The 17,440-nt window shown below is 41.2% G+C and overlaps 1 protein-coding gene across 3 annotated transcripts in view; it reads left to right on the top strand.

The window, feature by feature from the left end:
- SUPT7L (SPT7 like, STAGA complex subunit gamma) overlaps nt 1-17,440 on the top strand; it is a 20,857-nt gene extending 3,417 nt beyond the window's left edge. For 2 of the 3 annotated variants that reach the window (XM_054978696.1, XM_054978687.1), the window contains exons 3-6: nt 801-1,305; nt 7,341-7,665; nt 8,778-9,015; nt 12,515-17,440. In XM_054978696.1, coding sequence (XP_054834671.1) covers nt 893-1,305; nt 7,341-7,665; nt 8,778-9,015; nt 12,515-12,780 — 1,242 coding nt within the window. In that variant the 5' untranslated portion in view covers nt 801-892 and the 3' untranslated portion in view covers nt 12,781-17,440. The remainder of the gene's footprint in view (nt 1-800; nt 1,306-7,340; nt 7,666-8,777; nt 9,016-12,514) is intronic. The other variant, XM_054978704.1, reaches the window with a different exon arrangement.

Raw genomic sequence — 17,440 nt, 5'->3', positions numbered from 1 at the left:
TTACCTGAGCAGGCAGCAGGAAAGGTACCAATAATAAATAATAGCTTGGCCCCAGAGTCTGGCAGTAGCCCTGGAACCTGAAGGGGTAGATCCATATCCCGCCACACACAAAGAAAATTCAAGCTCCAATGCACTCTCCCTGTCTCTCTATCAAAATGCCAACAGCAGCTGTCTCTCTCCCTCTCCACTGTCTGCAAAGACTAGACAGAGCTCGGAGCCCCCGCCCCCATGGTCTTTGCTTTCTTGTAACAAATTTGGAGCTCCACACTTGAAAGGAAGCTAGATTGGTCTTAGATTGGGGTTTCCAGGGCAACAGCAGGAGTTCAGATAATCCCTACCTAAGTTGCCAAGGGAATTGATTGCAGGTGCCAGACTGGCTTGACGAACAGCAACAAACAAGGCTTGCAACGACCACCTGTTTGTTTAGAATGGGGCCTCACAAGCAGCTTGTTCGTGAACAGCAGATTGGACTGTTCGTGGCTTTTTAAAATTTGTATTGCTGTTCGTGCCTATCTCTAGTTATGAGGGCAAACACAGCAAATATTGTAAAGCATATTGTAGATTTAAAATGATACAAATGTATGATGTAAACAGGCTGGGTTCAGGATTCAGCGGAGCTACTTCTTCACAAGTTTAGCATAAGGAAGAACAGAACTGTTTGCTTTAGTTGGAAAATGCAGTTGTAATTTCCGATCCCCCCCCCCCCCCGCCTCACGGTATTCTTAGTAGCAGTGACAGCATAAATGCCTGAAGGAGATGTTCTTCTCATCTTTCAAACGAAATCTTTTCATTTCTTTCAGTGGCAAGTTGCTTTCTTTCAGTGGCAAGGAAGCTACATTGGGAGAGATTCTTAGTGTTTTTGCAACCTGAACTGATTTAGTGCACCAAGAAGATGCTGTGCTATTGGGGTGAGATCCCAGTTTCCTCCAGTCAAACCAACCGCAGCTCCGTTGACTTGCTTCAGCGAGAGTTTCGCACTGTGGAGGTCCAGGACCCACCATTACATCAGCCTTCAGCCAACAAGCCCAGACCTACCACCATGCTGGACATCCCTTCAGAGCCCTGTAGCCTCACCATTCACACCATCCAGCTCATTCAACACAACAGACGGCTGCGCAGTCTCATTGTCACGGCTCAGATGCAGAACCAGCAGCAAGCAGAAGGCATAAAGATGGAAGAAAGTGAGCCACTGCCCTCTTGTCCTGGCTCTCCTCCGCTCCCAGATGACTTGCTTCCTTTGGATAGCAAAACACCCAAGATGCCATTTCAGCTGAGGCACAGTGACCCAGAGAGTGACTTTTACAGGTGGGTGGTAGGGCCATTTGGGGTGGGTGTTCTGTTGTGCTTGGCTTGAGCTATGCAAGGGAGGGGGAGTTGTGACCAGTCCTGAACACACTTACTCAAAAGGAAGTGCTGCCGAATTTCTAGAAGATAGACAAATTTGCAAAGTCACAGCAGCCACAATTTAAGCTATTTGAGGTGATATTGCTGTCACCCAAATGGCTGTGAATAAGCCAACCTCTTTCAGAAATGTCCCTTCCTTTGCCTACTTTTGCATGTTAAGTTCAACATATATAGATGAGTAATGACTGGGTGCTGTCACAGTGCCCTCCATCTTCCTGAAGACATAAGACTTACTGAAGAATGTAGAGAGAGGACTGATAACATTATTTTCTCTTGTTTGTCTCCAGGTATGGGCTTAATTTTGCTTTAAGTCTTTCAGTGTATCTGTTCAAAACTTCTTTGATTGTGTTTTCTTTTGGTTAGACGTTGAACTTCCTTGGCTAAAAATTACATTTGTCATTTATGTAGATATCTTGAAGAGACAGCAGTGCTTTCATAGCAGAGGGAAGAATATGTTTTTTCCTGCATGGTGAAGTTTTTTTTGTTTAGGACTGTGCTACTGTAGTATAGGAGTTGCACCTTTGGTTCCCTTACAGGACTGCGTAAGTTGTGAGAGTTCTGTTCTTGGTTTTTCCAGCTGCAGGTTTTTTAAAATAAAAAGCAACAGAGCAACATCCCATGCTGCCCTCTCATTTCAGTTCCTTCTACTTTCAAAAAATCCTGCATGATACAGTTCTTCCATGCTGTGTGAAGCTGAGTGTGGCATGCTCACTCAGGCCCATTAAATGTTGTAGTGCAGCTCTTGCAAAGCCATATCTATTGCTGTCCTTGTGCATGATTGATAGAAGCCGAGCGTATAATTATTCTGTTCTGTTAACGTAGATGGGCCTCAGTTTTGTGGCTGTTTTTATATGATGAACATAAGTAAATTGAAGTTATTCTGAAATAACCTGCCATAATGATTTTGTGTGTCAGATTATCAGAGACAGGTGTAAGAGAGTGGTCCTCCTCTGTGTAGGATTGTATAATATTAGCTAGTTACCTTGGATGCTTCAGAAAAAGATATATCTCTACATTTTTTCAAGGTAACAGAAAAGCACTCTGCAATGGAAAGTCTTTAAGTCTGACTTGGGGAAGTTATTTTTTGCATCTCAGGTTTTTAATGTTTCGCTTGTCCATCAAAGATGCGAAAATGTAAACAGGCAAGGGTCACTTGTTAGTTCCCTATATCCTCAACTTGTTCATCTGTTTCCAAGTCTTTGTTTTTTAGGGGTCAGTTTCCAACTACAAACCAATATAAGTTAGGTATGGTTAATCCTGTTAAATTCAGCAATTTACACAGCATCAAACTCTTTGTGGTCCTTTTACCCTGTTTCAGATAGAGTTGCTGTCTTGCCACCTGGATATATTTATTTATTTAAAATATTTATATACTTGCCTTTCTCCTGGACATCCTGCAACCCAAGGTGGGTATTGTATGTGTACTTTTGAACCACCCATTAAAGCAGGAGACAAGGCAGTCACAGCTGTTCCAGCCAGTTCCCAGTCTGGACCGATCATCCACCCCCTCCCCCACGCGCTGTGGCAAGCAGCATTTCAGATTTGCTATGCAGCATATGAGATAAAATGGAGAGGAGGGCGGACACCAGACAGCTGAAGAGTGCGTTAAAGAAGCTTTAGTTGGATTGTCTTACGCTTCATTGGCATACGGGACCCGGCACCTCTCCTCCCAATTCTGAACACTTCACAGCCACTTCAGCAATCAGGCAGCTGGGACTCGTTCCCTTTTTGTTTTGTGAGACTGAAAACTCTTCCTTTTCCAAAAGCCAGGCTTTCCAATCTCAGGGATCATTTTTGGAATGTACTCGCGCATAAGTCATGAATTCCAGACTCAGCTTAAATAAAAGATAAGTTTATTAGTTAAGGAGAGTTTGCAGAACAGGCAACGAGCATAAAAATGGGGGGGGACGACCCTAATTGTTGTTATATAATAAAACTGCCTAGCTATATAAAACTGCCTAGCTAAAACTTGAGAGCTGGCTTCCTAAGCGTGTCTATATGGCATCCATTATTGCTTGTCTCACCCATCCATTAGAATGCAAGCCCTCTCCCATGCCTAGTTGGTTCGGCATAGGGACATGCTGAGGTGATAAATAGATTGCAGCTTTCAGCTTCTCTCGGGCATACGTGCATCATGGTTAAAGCTTGATCAAAAGCTAACTGGGAATGGACTCAGTGTATCACCCGGCAACTCAAGAGCCAATTAGGGCTAAGCTGCTAATGAGTGTTTCAGCTGTGTGAAAACTAGGAAGTTAACACAGAGTTCTCTGAGAACAGTTTCTCCAATATTGAATCTCTAGGGAACTCAACGACTGTGCCACAGATGTTATAAATCAGCTCTGCAATCACATAGCTGAGCTAGGCCACAACCTGACAGCATTTCCATAGGAAGCAAACCAGTCCAATAGCCTTTCCTTAATCATTACAAAGCCTGCTGGTCTAATACTTGTTGGCAAACATATTAGCAACATACCCTTCTTAAGAAAAACTATACCCCATAATTCCATGCAGTTGCATGTCAATCAATCCAAGCAAGCCTTTATTGGCATATATATAATATAGTAATCAGTTAGTCAGATTAAGAAAATTTTAGAAACAGAAACAAGTCCATACAGAGTAAGATTAAAATTACAGATAAGAGCAGAACAACAATGTAGATAATAAGTGATACATATAACTTGGGTGGGTGGGTTCAGAATTGAAGTCTCAACCAATATTTGATAGTGTGAAGCCATGCCCTAGTGGCCAACAGATTCTGACCATGCTCTAAGCATAAGACAGCATATGGGACTCACATAGATACCCTCATGATCTTACGCAGAAAGTTAGAGTGAACACATTCAACTGAATTGTCAATTACATCAATCCAAAGCGGGGGCCCATACAATAACTGAGCTCCAATTTTGGCATTGAAAGCTTTAAGAGCAGCAGGCACATACTGGTTACCTCGATCAGAGAAATAAAAGTGAGATTGCTGCAGCACTAACTTCAGCTGCATTAATAGCCATCCTACAGTGGAAGGTCCAAGTAGCATTAGATTGGAAATAGACACCCAGGTACTTGAACTGCTTAACTTGTTCAAGTCTATTACCATTGACAATCCAGTTATACAATTTCCGGGAGTTGGGAAGGACCAATACCTTAGATTTTTCATAGTTCAACTCCAGTCTGTTGGTCACACAGTATTTAAGGCAACGGTTCAATCCAACACGGGAAGAAGACAAAAGAGTCGCATCATCTGCATATAATAACAAAGGGATAGCTGCATGTGAAATTGCCACATCCTAAAAGGTATAGATCACAATTATAATCAGGGTCATTATCAGCTGGGAGGAGAGGTGCCGGGTCCCATATGCCGATAAAGTGTAAGACAAACCAACTAAAGCTTTAACCCACTCTTTAGCTGGTCCTAGTGTCTGCCCTCCTCCTCGTTTTATCTTACAAGCTGCATAGCAAATCATTATATAAAACATGCTACCTCAATTATTTCATACATTTAAAATCATACCCTTAATATTACAATATAACAATATTGTTTGAGGCCCAAATTGACCCAATGCGAAGCAGGAAGCACTCTCAAAGCAGCACAGTGGTGTCAGTCCTAGAAGTGACGGTGCGTTACCCCGGAAGTGTGCCTGGGAGGCCTGTTCCCTCACCTTTCCCCCCCACTGGCCAGGTGAATGGTGGCAGGGAGTGGTGGAGAGTGGGAGCAAGGGATCCCTCACCCCCTCCAGGGGGGATGTGGAATCCCTACTGGCTACTATTAGAGCAGCAGACTTTGTACCTGACTAAGGAAAGGCTATTGGACTGGCTTGCTTCTTATGGAAATGTTGAATTGAAAACAAAATGTAAGTCTAAATAATATAGCATATGCTCCTTTTGTGTAGTGGTTTGAGAGTGGCAGGACTCTAATCTAGAGAACCAGATTTGATTCCCCATTCCTCCACTTGAAGCCAGCTTGGTGACCTTGGGTCAGTCAGCCTCACCCACTTCACAGGGTAATTGTTGTGAGAATAATAATAATAATACACTTTGTAAACCATTCTGAGTGGGTGTTAATTGTCCTGAAGGGTGGTGTATATATATATCGGTTGTTGTTGTTATTTTTATATATATATATATATATATATATATATATATTTAGATAGATAGATTCCATTCAGCTGCATGGTGTCCCTGATGTTATTATAATTATGGTTAATTTTAGGGAGATAAGAATAAAGTTCTGACAAAGGTTATCTATAGAACGGGCTTGCATCTAGATGCTTGTCAGAAGCTGTTTTGGGTCATCTTACTATAATTTATTATATAAGCTGTTTTATAATATCACAAGAATGGGACATTTCTAAAATTGTGATACAGGATCACATTAATTGTTGAGATATCTTTGTTATTTATGTAAACAGGAAAAGGGCCACAAAATTTTCCTACTTAAATGGAAAGGCCTTGTCTTGTGTCAAGGAATCTTTCTGATCACTTCAGCCAGGGGTGTTTAACAGATAGCAGCCTGTCATTTCAAATGATCAAAACAGAAAGTATCCCAGTTTATGATGCCTGACACTCCATTAACCCCAAAGACCAAGTTTGATTTATCTGGCTTCACACATGTGTCACTGTACTGTGTTCATTGAGAAAGTCTATACATTTCGCAGGCAGTAGGGAGAAACCAGCATTCTACCTTACATTATTAATATTCCTGACTACCAAAGCACCATCTTCCTGAAGTTTCCCTTTCTGTCAGTTAATTGTAATCCTCTCTAAACTGCAGTTTTGTTAATTAAATCCTAGGTGTTTGACTTGGGAGCCATATAGACTGCAGTTACATTATTTTATGAAATTACAAATACTCTTGAAGCCAACAACGAGGTTTCTCCTACTGTGCATTTGCTATATCTGCAGCAATCATTAATACAGAAATACAGTTATAATAATTTTGAACACTCTTACAAAATTTAATTTCAATGCTTAGGAGGAATCTTTTATTGTATTTAATCTCAGTGAATGCACTTTAAAACTTCCTTGTAATTCTAGTGACTGTATTCTTTAAAGTATCGTTACCAGATGTTTTTGATGGGTCACATTCCAAATATATGTATATGGTTCCCTGAATATTTTTGGTGTGGGATGTGTCTGAAGGTATTTCAGGTAATGGTTTTGTGCAGTATTAATTTTGAAATTAAATAAATAATAGTCATTGTCACTGTCCACCAAAACTAAAGGCTTGATCTGCCAAGCCTGTAAAAGTATAGCACATGCATGTTTTTTTTAAAAAACACCTCATTTTGGCTAGCACACCACCGTAAACTTCAGTGTTGTGCCAACAAGATGGAGTGTCTGTTGTTAAACATTTAGAATGTTCATTTTAAATGTTTAAAAGTGGCTCTGGGAATATTTGGATAAAATGTTATTAAAATTTTATCTTTAGATTTAACCCGTACAGAGCATGACTCCCATCAAAAAGTTGTTTATTTTTTTCCTCATGGTAATTCATCTGAGGTTTAATTTAAATGTGATGCTGGTGAGGTTTCATGTGGAATTTTGAACTTAAAGCTTTCTGCAATCTATGGAAAAACCCTAGTGTGCCTTGTTAGTTTGAACACCAGAAATCTATAGCCGTTACAGGCATATGTAGCTGCTTTATATGAGGCACAGAGCCCCTTCAAAGTTACATGAATAGTTTTTTGCCTTGCCAGCATCATGCTTAAATCTGATTGGAGTGTTGGCTTGAGGTAAAGTTGCAGGCACTGTGCAAGCTACCTCAAAGCAAAGCCTTTATTTTGAACTCCCCCCCCCCACAAAAGCTAACCTTGCAGGAAGGCTACACAGCTGTTCTCAAATTAGCCGGGACATTAGGCATACCCAAAATGTTTGTTGAAGTCAGTAACATTTTTTCCAGTTTTCACTTAAGTCTTTGTCTGCTGTCTTTTTGCTTACAGAGGCAAAGGAGAGCCAGTCACTGAGTTGAGCTGGACTTCTTGCCGTCAGCTTCTCTACCAGTCTATAGCGACTATTTTGGCCCATGCAGGCTTTGAGTGCGCCAATGAAAGTGTCTTGGAGACACTGACGGACATTGCTCATGAGTACTGTCTGAAGTTCACCAAGCTTTTACGTTTTGCTGTGGACCGAGAAGCTCGGCTTGGGCAGACACCCTTTCCAGATGTCATGGAGCAAGTGTTCCACGAAGTGGGCATTGGCAGTGTGCTCTCCCTGCAGAAGTTCTGGCAACACCGCATTAAAGATTATCATAGTTATATGCTACAGGTGAGAAGAACAGGGTGCAGTGTGCTCAGATATTTGCAAATTGCTACATATCTTGGTATGTATTCTTTGTTTTATTGTGAACTTAAAACTGTTCAGGTGAGTTCGGAGGTGAAGGCTGTTCATTTTTGTGGGCACTGTGTTCCATCTGCTTATTGGGCATGTTCTCCAATGGCTAAATGAGGATTTGGGTCCAAGTTTCTCTGTTCCTCTTCTAACACTTAAGTCTCTGTATTATGCTTGCTTTGACTGCTGGCTTTGAGGGGGCTGAGTGAAGTAGCTTCTGCCCCTTCCTACTGAGACCATTCTCTCCAGTTGTCTTTTGGGGCGATCACCTTACTGTTTCTGAATTATACCAACCCGTAGATTATGGTTACCTAATAGTTTATAAAGAAAGAGTAAATAAGAAGATGACTAGGTTGGAAAGAAAAGCAAAGGCATTTATTCATTAATTGTAGAAAGCCAGCCCTGTGATACAGAAAACATTGATCCTGAGAATGGTCTTGAATGGCCTTATTCACAGTCAGGCCATTGATCTATCTAGCTCTTATTGTCTGGCAGTGGCTTTCCAGAGTTTCACGCAAGCTTCCACCTGCTATCCTTTAACTGAACGTGCCAGAGATTGAACTTGGAGCCTTTGGCTTGCAATCTGCTGTGCCGTGGTCGCTCTCTGGTCAGTTGGCAGCCCTATGGAAAGTTCCTTCTTTGCCGCTAAATGGGTCAGTGCCTGAATGGGAAGTAAGCCAAGAACTCCTATAAGCTGCCCCTCTGATCTCATTGGACCAAGGGGGAAAAATGAAATAAATATTCTGAATGTGTCTGTTGTGAAATGGAATTATTTTCACTGAGGCCAGTTAGCTGTATTAAAAGCAATAGTGGGATGTAATTATCTTCACAATGGCCAGTTAGCTATATGAAAAGCAATATTCTAAAGTTGTAAGACCATTTTATTCTTGTTCCAGGCACACATTCATTCCCATTTTTAAAATCATATAATATGTTTCTATTGCAACTGTTCTTACACAGCTTGCCATTGCCACTCTTTTCCACTGTTGCTCTGCAGGAGATTTCTGATCACTCTCTCCCTTTTCTCTCCTTCATATGGCAACCAACAGGTTAGCAAGCAGCTCTCTGAGGAATATGAGAAGCTTGTAAACCCTGAGAAGGCAGCAGAAGACACCAAACCAGTCAAAATCAAAGAGGAGCCAGTCAGTGACATCACATTTCCCATGAGTGAGGAGCTAGAGGGAGATCTAGCATCTGGGGACCAGTCATTGCCTGTGGGGGTGCTTGGAGCTCAGAGTGAGCGTTTTTCGGCTAACCTGGAAGCAGAAGCCTCTCCACAAGCTTCAGGTACACATTGCCTTGGGCTGGCAGGCACTTTGAGTTGCAGAAGGAAAACAAAACCATTCCAGTGAGAGCCAGTGTGATGTAGTGGTTAGGTTGTTGGGCTACGACTGGACTGGGTTCAAATGCCCACTCTGTCATGAAGCTCACTGGGTCAACTTGGGCCAAAGACTCTCTAACTTGCTTCGCACTGTTGTTGTAAATGGAATTGTTCAGGTGAACATCTTGTTAAAGGGCACAGTCAGGGCTCATTTGGAGGCAGAATGCGCCTCCCAAGTGATTCCTTTTCCTTCTAGCTGTCCTCATCTTTAGCAGCAGGCTCTGCTGCTTTATTTTCATTTGTGACTTGTGAGAGAGAGGGAGAGAGAGAATGAGTGACTGAGTGCAAGCCGAGTGGGGCTGGGCTCCAAAGGAATGTAAGCTGCTTTGAATTCATTCTGCTGCTTTATTTTCATTTGTGACTTGAGAGAGAGTGCGTGCATGTGTGCAAGCAAGCAGGGCTGGCTCTCCAGAGGAAGGTAAGCTGCTTTGAGGTCATTCTGCTTTAAGGAAATACCTGGAGATTTTTGGGGAAAGGGGCCTGAGGGGTGGATGGTGCCTTCTGACACACTTCCAGCAATGTCAGGGGGTGTGGCATATGCTAATGAGATACGCTAATGAGTTCCTGCAGTTCTTTTTCTAGGAAATGACCTCTGGGCACAGGATTGTAGTTTTTAATGTCTGGAAACCTGACAGCAATTTTTATAACAATAATAATAGCTGTGCTTGCTTACCTCTCTTTTAGACAAATTATTACCCCACTCAGAGCTGTTAACAAGGTCAGTATTGGTATCCCCACAATGAAGCTGGGGTTGAGAGGAGTGGCTTACCCAAGATCACCTGTTGAGCTCATGACAGTAGTGGGATTTGAACCAGCAGAGTGCTGATTTGCATTCCAGTCACTTTGCATCCCAACTACTATTCTACAGCAGCTTTTGTATGTTTTGTACTCTTTTTATTACATTTAAAAATTGTCATTCGCCTTGAGTCTTGGCAAGAAAGGCTGACTATAAATGAAACAAACTAACTAAATAGTAAGGATAATATGAGGATGAGACAACATGTATTCTGCCCTAAGTTCCCTGGATGAGGTATGTGATAAAAATGTAACAGACAGACAGACATACTTAAAGTAGTAGTACTTCCTTTGAAATAGAAAGCACTCCATGATATGGCTTTCTTGCTTGAAGTCAAAAGCGATGCCCAAGCAAGTGTGCTGGGGACTTACTTGGGATGATTATTTTTAACAATTTATCATTTGTCACATTTTCAATTATTTACTGAAGCTTTGGGGATATTTGTTAATATGGAGTGCTGTTGGGGGATTAGAGGATAAAAATGGCAATTCTTGTAGTTGAACAGAGGAGGGCTGTAGCTCAGTAGTAGAGCATCTGTTTGGAATGAAGAAGGTCCCAGATTCAATCCCCAGCATCTCCAGTGAAAAGGATCAGGTGGTAGATGACGTGAAAGACCTCGGCCTGAGACCCTGGAGAGACGCTGCCAGTCTGAGTAGACATCACTGACCTTGATGGACCAATAGTCTGATTCAGTATAAGGCATCTTCATTTGTTCAACAACTGGGTGGGAAAAGGTGATTGCAGAATTGCTACTGACATGGTGTTCCCAAGTTTTCTGCTTTCTTTCTTCACAGGCCTCCAGCACATCTGTTTAATTTCAGCGCTGTGAGGGGTTTTGTATATGCCAATGTTATTGCAGCTAATAATCTCTAATATGTCAAAGCAAGTACACCATGTTGACTTCTGCTAGTTTATAAGCAGTATGTAGTTAATAATAACAATAACAACAATAATAATAACATTAAATTTATATACTGCCCTACTCATCTTTCCAATGTGATCTTCAGTTCTATGATGGTAAGAGAGTCAAAAAGGTTAGCTGGCCTTCATCTCATGAATATGCATGCCTGCAAATAGTTGGCCAGTTTGGATTTTTACTTCTTCTAAGACAGTAGGTTAAAGTCCAAATTGGAAAGAAAAATGAACTGGCTGTTGATATGGTAATGCAAGTCTGTGAGACTTTAGTGCTCAACACATGACCTCTCTGCATGTTGACTGAATAAAAGGTGAAGGAAAGCAGGCATAAGTGTGCTAGCCCTACTTCTGTATAATCACAGGGCCATCCACTCCATTTGAAAGCATAGAGGAATTGTCTGCATGTACACTCCCTCCCTGCGATCAGGGATCCTGCTTTTCAAATGTTGTCAATCATAGGGGGAGAGAGTGTACTTCCTTCATGCGTTCTGTCATCATGTGGAAGGGTTATGTGTACAGGCCTTTCATAGTTCAGAGCAGTGGAAGTGGTTATTATCTTACAGAAAGTGTTCAGTTGGTTACATAAACAAGGCTGTTATCCTCGGTTTCCTAGTTTAATGTCTGTATTGGAACTGGTACACTTGTCTATTTCAAGCAGATAGCTTAAGGATTAGAACAGGAATGCTTCTTGTGTCCAAAGCTCTTCATTCTAACCGATGCATAATAGCAAATGTGGGACAAACCATGTTGGTACTGTAAGAATTTCCATCTTTTCATTAGATGTTTCAGCCAATAGGGCTTTCAAGCCTACTGCTTTCACTATATCTGTCTTCTTGGGAGAAGATCCTGAAGAAATTCTTGCTTCCCAAGAGGCACTGTTCTTGTTTTTTAAACAATTTGCAGAGCCTTAACCACATTTTTCTTTATAGGTGTTTTTCTTAAAACCCATTTTTTAAAAAAAAAAAAAAGCCTTAAGGTCCTTCTGTTAACCTTAATCTAAGATGTTGTATATTGAAGATAGCCCAGATCTCACACTCTTATTAATTTGGGGCTTTGAAAACACAAAGCTCTTTGATGTTTTGCTGGGGTTCATTGTTTTTTTCTACAGTACCTCTGAAACATACTCACCTCAAGGGTGGAGAGGATGCAGCATACTATTATTTGATCATTTGGGGACGCAAATGATTCATCTCAAAGTCTTTATTTTATTGTTTATTGTGTGAGACCAAGAGGTTAACATGCTGGCATTATTGGTGCTCTTCTGTTAACAGATTGCTGTTTTCTAATTAAGAATGCTGTGGTTTTATTTTTCCTTGAAAAATTCATTTTCTTTGCAACGGGTCCCATTTGCTGCAAACCAGGTTGTGGAAGAGTGTCCCACTGGGTACTTTTAAAAAGCACATAAAACTGCAAGAAGCAAGGGGAGTAAACATAAAATTACTTTGAAGAATTTCCCCTTTGTTTTATTTGCTTCCTTGTATTCAGTATTGGACTCATTTTGCTGATTAAGGAATCCATTCAAACTTCTAAAAGCTTCTGAACTGAGTGGGAGATTCTGAGAATGTAAGGAGGTCTTATGTGCTGTTTCTCTATTCCACGTATTCCATTGTTTAAACAAGTTGCACTACTTTCCCCTATTTATGTCCATTTCATGTTTATTGCTTCATCACTTTTCTCTTTTTTTGTCCTTCAAGGTGGTGAAGTGAATACTTCACCTCTGTGGAACTTGGCTCAAGTGAAAATAGAACCACAGGAGAGTGAGGAGGGCAATGTCCATGGGCACCATGGGGTCCTGGGCAGTGACGTGTTTGAGGAGCCTATGTCTGGCATGAGTGAGGCTGGCATGCCTCAGAGCCCAAATGGGTCTGAGAGCAGTTATGGCTCCCATTCTCCAGATAGCTTAATGGGATCCTCGCCAGTCTTCAACCAGCGCAGCAAGAAGAAGATGAAGAAGATGTAAATTTGGTGGGCAATAATATGAACTGAATAAGACTCTAACCAAGAGGTTCTGCTCTGAATTTGAAATTTTGGAGTGGGGAGGTGCTGCAGTGCTTTATCCTATCCTTCTCACTGCCTGTCTGCAGTTTGCTTTGAATGTGCTCTGGATACACACGCACCTCATCTAATAGCTCTACTGATAGCATAAAATGAAACCAGCTCGTAATTCAGACTCTCAGTATAATTAGAGGGTTTGGTTAAACAAAGATCATCGGCTTGAGGTCCTTGTTGAGTAAAAGAGGATTGACTTTGCCTAAAGCTAGCTGTGGTAGTAAAGTAATGTTTGGTTCAGATTGCTGGGAATGCCCATGGCAATATGACCTACTGAGCTTTTCTCTGGTTGGACATTAATTTATTTGAGAACAGTAAGCCTGCTTTGGTGCTTGCTTTCTCTGTAGTATTTGAATGATAATTGTCGGTTATATAATTCTGCAACTAATATTTCATGGAATCTTTTCAATTGAATCAGAAACGGGAAGGAGCATATGTCCAGTATGAATCTGCATTCGAACTCACAACCTGCCCCAAATTGGAATTTGTAAATTTCAAGCTTCAGGCATGCTATTTCTATTTTCCAGTATTATCTTTTTGTTGTTTTTCCTATTCATAGGCTACTACATGTATAAGTTCTATCTATATACTTCCATGAAGCCAAAAAAATCGGGATTCTGTGGCAAATATTAATTCAGCAAATTTGTTTTGCATCTGCTGGTCATGTGGAAATACCAAAAGGGAACTAAAGATTTGATACAACCATTGGAAAATCTTATTGTGCTTCTGAGATTTCACTAGGAGAGTTTGGGCTTGAAAATCTATTTTTTGAAATCATTTAAGTTTACTTTAAAAAAATTAATTCTGAGTTTGTATTATGTTTGTGTGGAATAGCAGGTGTCATCCAGGCCTGCATTTATGTCTCTGATTAAATAATTCCATAGCTTTTTATACAAATATAGATAGTCAGCCATGTTGTTTTGCAATAAATTTGCTAGCCCATAAAGAGTTACTGGGGAATAGGAACTTAGTTTTACCCTGAGAGCTCTGATCTAGATTACCCTCAAACCAAGAAAGTACTGGCAGCATGTCTCCTATAGACTTTAGCAGACTGCAGAATACCTTAAAAATAACAGATTAAAGCAATGATGCATACCTTATTAACTGCTGAAAAGGCACAACAACTAAAAGCTAGTAGAAATGTTGCGTTTTATATTTGTAAGTAAGAGACATCATTTAATTGCATCTACAGGTTTCCAAAGCTGCAGCATGAGGATTTCACACCTGTTTTAAAACATGTTTGATAATGGAAAATCTTGCTTACTAGCTATATGACTTTTCCATGTGGCAAACTCTTGGTCCATAAAAACAGGACATATGGCCCTGGGGTGCTATGAGCTCAAAGTTAATAACCTAACTGAATTCTGGAACCATTAAACAACAGTATAATATGTAGTACTCTTATTAGTGTTGGCAGAACATAATTAACCTATTCCCACGTCCATCAATAATATATCTAATTCTCAACAAGGCCAAATCTGTGAATATTTAAAGCCAGGGTGGAGTTATGAACATGAACAGACAAGAAAGATCTTTTTTACAAACTTAAAAAAGCCCGACGTTTGCAGAAAAATCTGAAATTGGGGGGGGGGGGGAGCAGCACCTGAAATTTAAAAAAAAACCCGAATGCCCTCCGTAGCTGTTGCTAGGTAACCACACCATATAGGCAACCTTGGATGTGTGGTTTCTGTCAGTAAAATGCAGGAGAGTGGTGAGGCCCTTTCCATGGCAGTTTTGTACGAGGGAGAACTCATGAGAGCGAGGCCCAGCAGCAATCACTGGGTGACTTGCTACCACCCAACTTACATGACTTGCCTAGTGCTGACCACTTGGTACTGTTCAGAGGCAGCCACTACATGAAAGTCAGTGTGGGGTAGTGATTAGAGTGTCAGACCAGAATCAGACCAGAATCTGGAAGACCCCAGTTCGAATCCCCACTCTGCTCTGGAATCTCATTGGGTGATTAAGTCAGTGACATACTCTCAGCTTAACCTGATTCATGGAATTTTTGTGAGGATAAAATGGAAGAGAGGAGAATGATGTAAGCTGCTTTGGGTCCCTATTGTGGAGGAAGACAGGATATAAATTAAATAATATAGCTGAAGATGGGTCAATGAGTGTATGGATGGGAAAAAGACGGAAGCAGGGAAAGGTTGAGGATGGGCTGCCTGAAGGCTGGAAAAAAGAAACTCTGTGGAGAAGGGGATACAGGAGAAAGTGAGGTACTCCTTGGACTGTAAACCTCCAGGTGGGCTTGGAGATACCTTGGAATTCAACTGATCTCCAGACTACAGAAATCAGTTTCTCTGGAGAAGATGACTGCTTCGAAGGGTGGAGTCTGTGGCATTATATCCTGCTGATGTCCCTTTCCTACACAAATCCTGCCCTCTCCAGGCTACACTCCCAAATCTCTAGGAATTTCCCAATCCTGAATTGGCAACCCCAAGTACCTCCCCACAAGTTTTCACAGGTCCCTCACTGAGCAATTGGGCCTGGCCCTGCAGTTGACACTGTAACTGGGGCATAGTTTCCTGGATAGAGGCTGCCAAGGGGGAGGGAAGGAGGGAAAGCTGAAGGGGGGCAGATAAAAAGCAAGTTGGCTGGTGAATAGGAAGGATAGAAAGAAGCAGGAAAAGAGGAGAGGCTATGGGGGCTCCCAGGGAAAGAAAAGAGGAAATAGTGGGGGAAGGAAAAGGAAGTCCGTCCCCCTCACCATAAGTACTTGTGGGTACCCTGCTTTATATTTTCTGTTCTTCAGGGAGGTTTATTGATCACTTCATAAGAAAGTTTAAAATAACAAAATGGATTTTAAAGTAAGACGAGAGGTGTGCACATCCCACTACCTGGAAGAAAGTCCTGCTCTGTTCAAAGGACTTTAATCCCAAGGATGCCCCAGAGTGCAGCCTTAAAGCTTTTGGTGCCTAATCCCCTCTTAATTTTAGTTATACTCTGTCCTTGATTTTTATTTTTCTAGCTCCATAACCTCCATATCTCTGTTCTCTGCTCTCCAAAACAGTCAGACCCAGTCAGTGGATAAGCCTGGTTTTATATGGCTGCCTTAAAAGATTCTTGTGAATCCCAGGCACCTCTGCCATCATGGACACTGAAGCATTCCCAGGCTAGTAATGGACTATAAACATCCATGCTACAAATTTTATACTATAAACATCAAGGAATCTAAGGAACTGCAAGGGTTCTCTTTTTTTTATTCCTACCTGCCCTTAGCAGAACTACAGTTCCCATGGTTCCCTAGGAAAATAGCTGTTAAAACTACTTTGAGCCTATATGCTCTTGTCTTCAGTTCATTTCTGGGTTCCTTTTGGCACCATGCATACCTGTGCAACCACCACAGGCAAGAACTAGCGGTGCTGGTATACTTCATGTTTGTATTTAAATACAGAGGAAAAGTCAACCTCTATTGATTTCACAATGTAGCTACAGTGTAAGTGGGAGATGCGGTATTGATTCTCTTTTTCAGAGGGCTGTTTATGCAGAAAGATTAGAAATGTATCAGCCTGGCTTGTATGCTGTTTTTAAACCAACAGTAAAGTTAATCTTTACTTTTTCTCTTCCCTGTATGCCCCTCCCAAGTGCTACCTTAAACATGTGTATGCTTGCGGTTGATTTTCTTTCTTTTTGCACATTCTATGCAATGTTGCATACATTTTCAGTGACTTTTATCATGAGCAAAAGTGACATTTCAAGGTTGATTTGGCAAGTCACTGAGGATGATTTTTAGGAACCAAATGAGAATTTGCTTAGTTGATGGTAGATACAGAAAGCTTTAATCATTAGTAATTGAGAAAGGTGGCTATAATCCATCTGTAGGCCCTGAGTCTGTTAAAAGTCCAGAGAACCACTGAGAAATGTGAGGTCTCTGTCTTTTGTACGCTCTTAATAGCCAATTTGTAAGGTTCATAAAGCTCAAGCCATTTAAGACTTTTTAAAAGCATTTCGTAACATGTATGGAAAGTTAGGGCAGACTCTGAAATTTGACTGAAATACTATTGATGATTTATCACCAGGATAAGAGCTACCAGATGGAGCAGGGAAACATCATTTTTACCTGTATGTATTTAAGACTTAACATTGTATGTTGCATTTAATGGAGTAACAGATAAATGGGGAAAGGGAGGGGATTCAGTTCAATGTGAGAAAGCCCTGCTGTAATCTCTTGAACCAGGTGCAGCGATTGAATCTGGATTATTCAAGGACTGCAAAACATGAAAGGCAGGCTCCGTAAATGAGAGCTGAAGAGCACTCTAACCATTGTAACTACTGCGACTGCAGTGCCAAGAGAGAGAGCATGGTATAATAGTTAGTCCTTTCCTGGTATAGTGGTTAGGACTCAAGAGATGGGCTTAAACCCCATAAAAATGTAATGAAGGAACAATTCCATATAGGCCAGCTCAGGTCACTTAGTTGGGAAGGAAACCGGTTAGTGTCAACCTAAGCAGCAGTCATCAAAAGATAAAGAATAAGCACAATTTTTCCTGCCAGCGTCAATATACAGCATACAATACTGTGAAGTCTCAGTATGTACATGTTAATAAAAATGAGTTCCTGCCAAA

This window comes from Eublepharis macularius, chromosome 1 (assembly GCF_028583425.1).
Source record: "Eublepharis macularius isolate TG4126 chromosome 1, MPM_Emac_v1.0, whole genome shotgun sequence".
Lineage (NCBI taxonomy): Eukaryota > Metazoa > Chordata > Lepidosauria > Squamata > Eublepharidae > Eublepharis > Eublepharis macularius.
The sequence above is the reverse complement of the archived record's forward strand: the minus strand, read 5'-3'. Positions and strand labels throughout refer to the sequence as shown.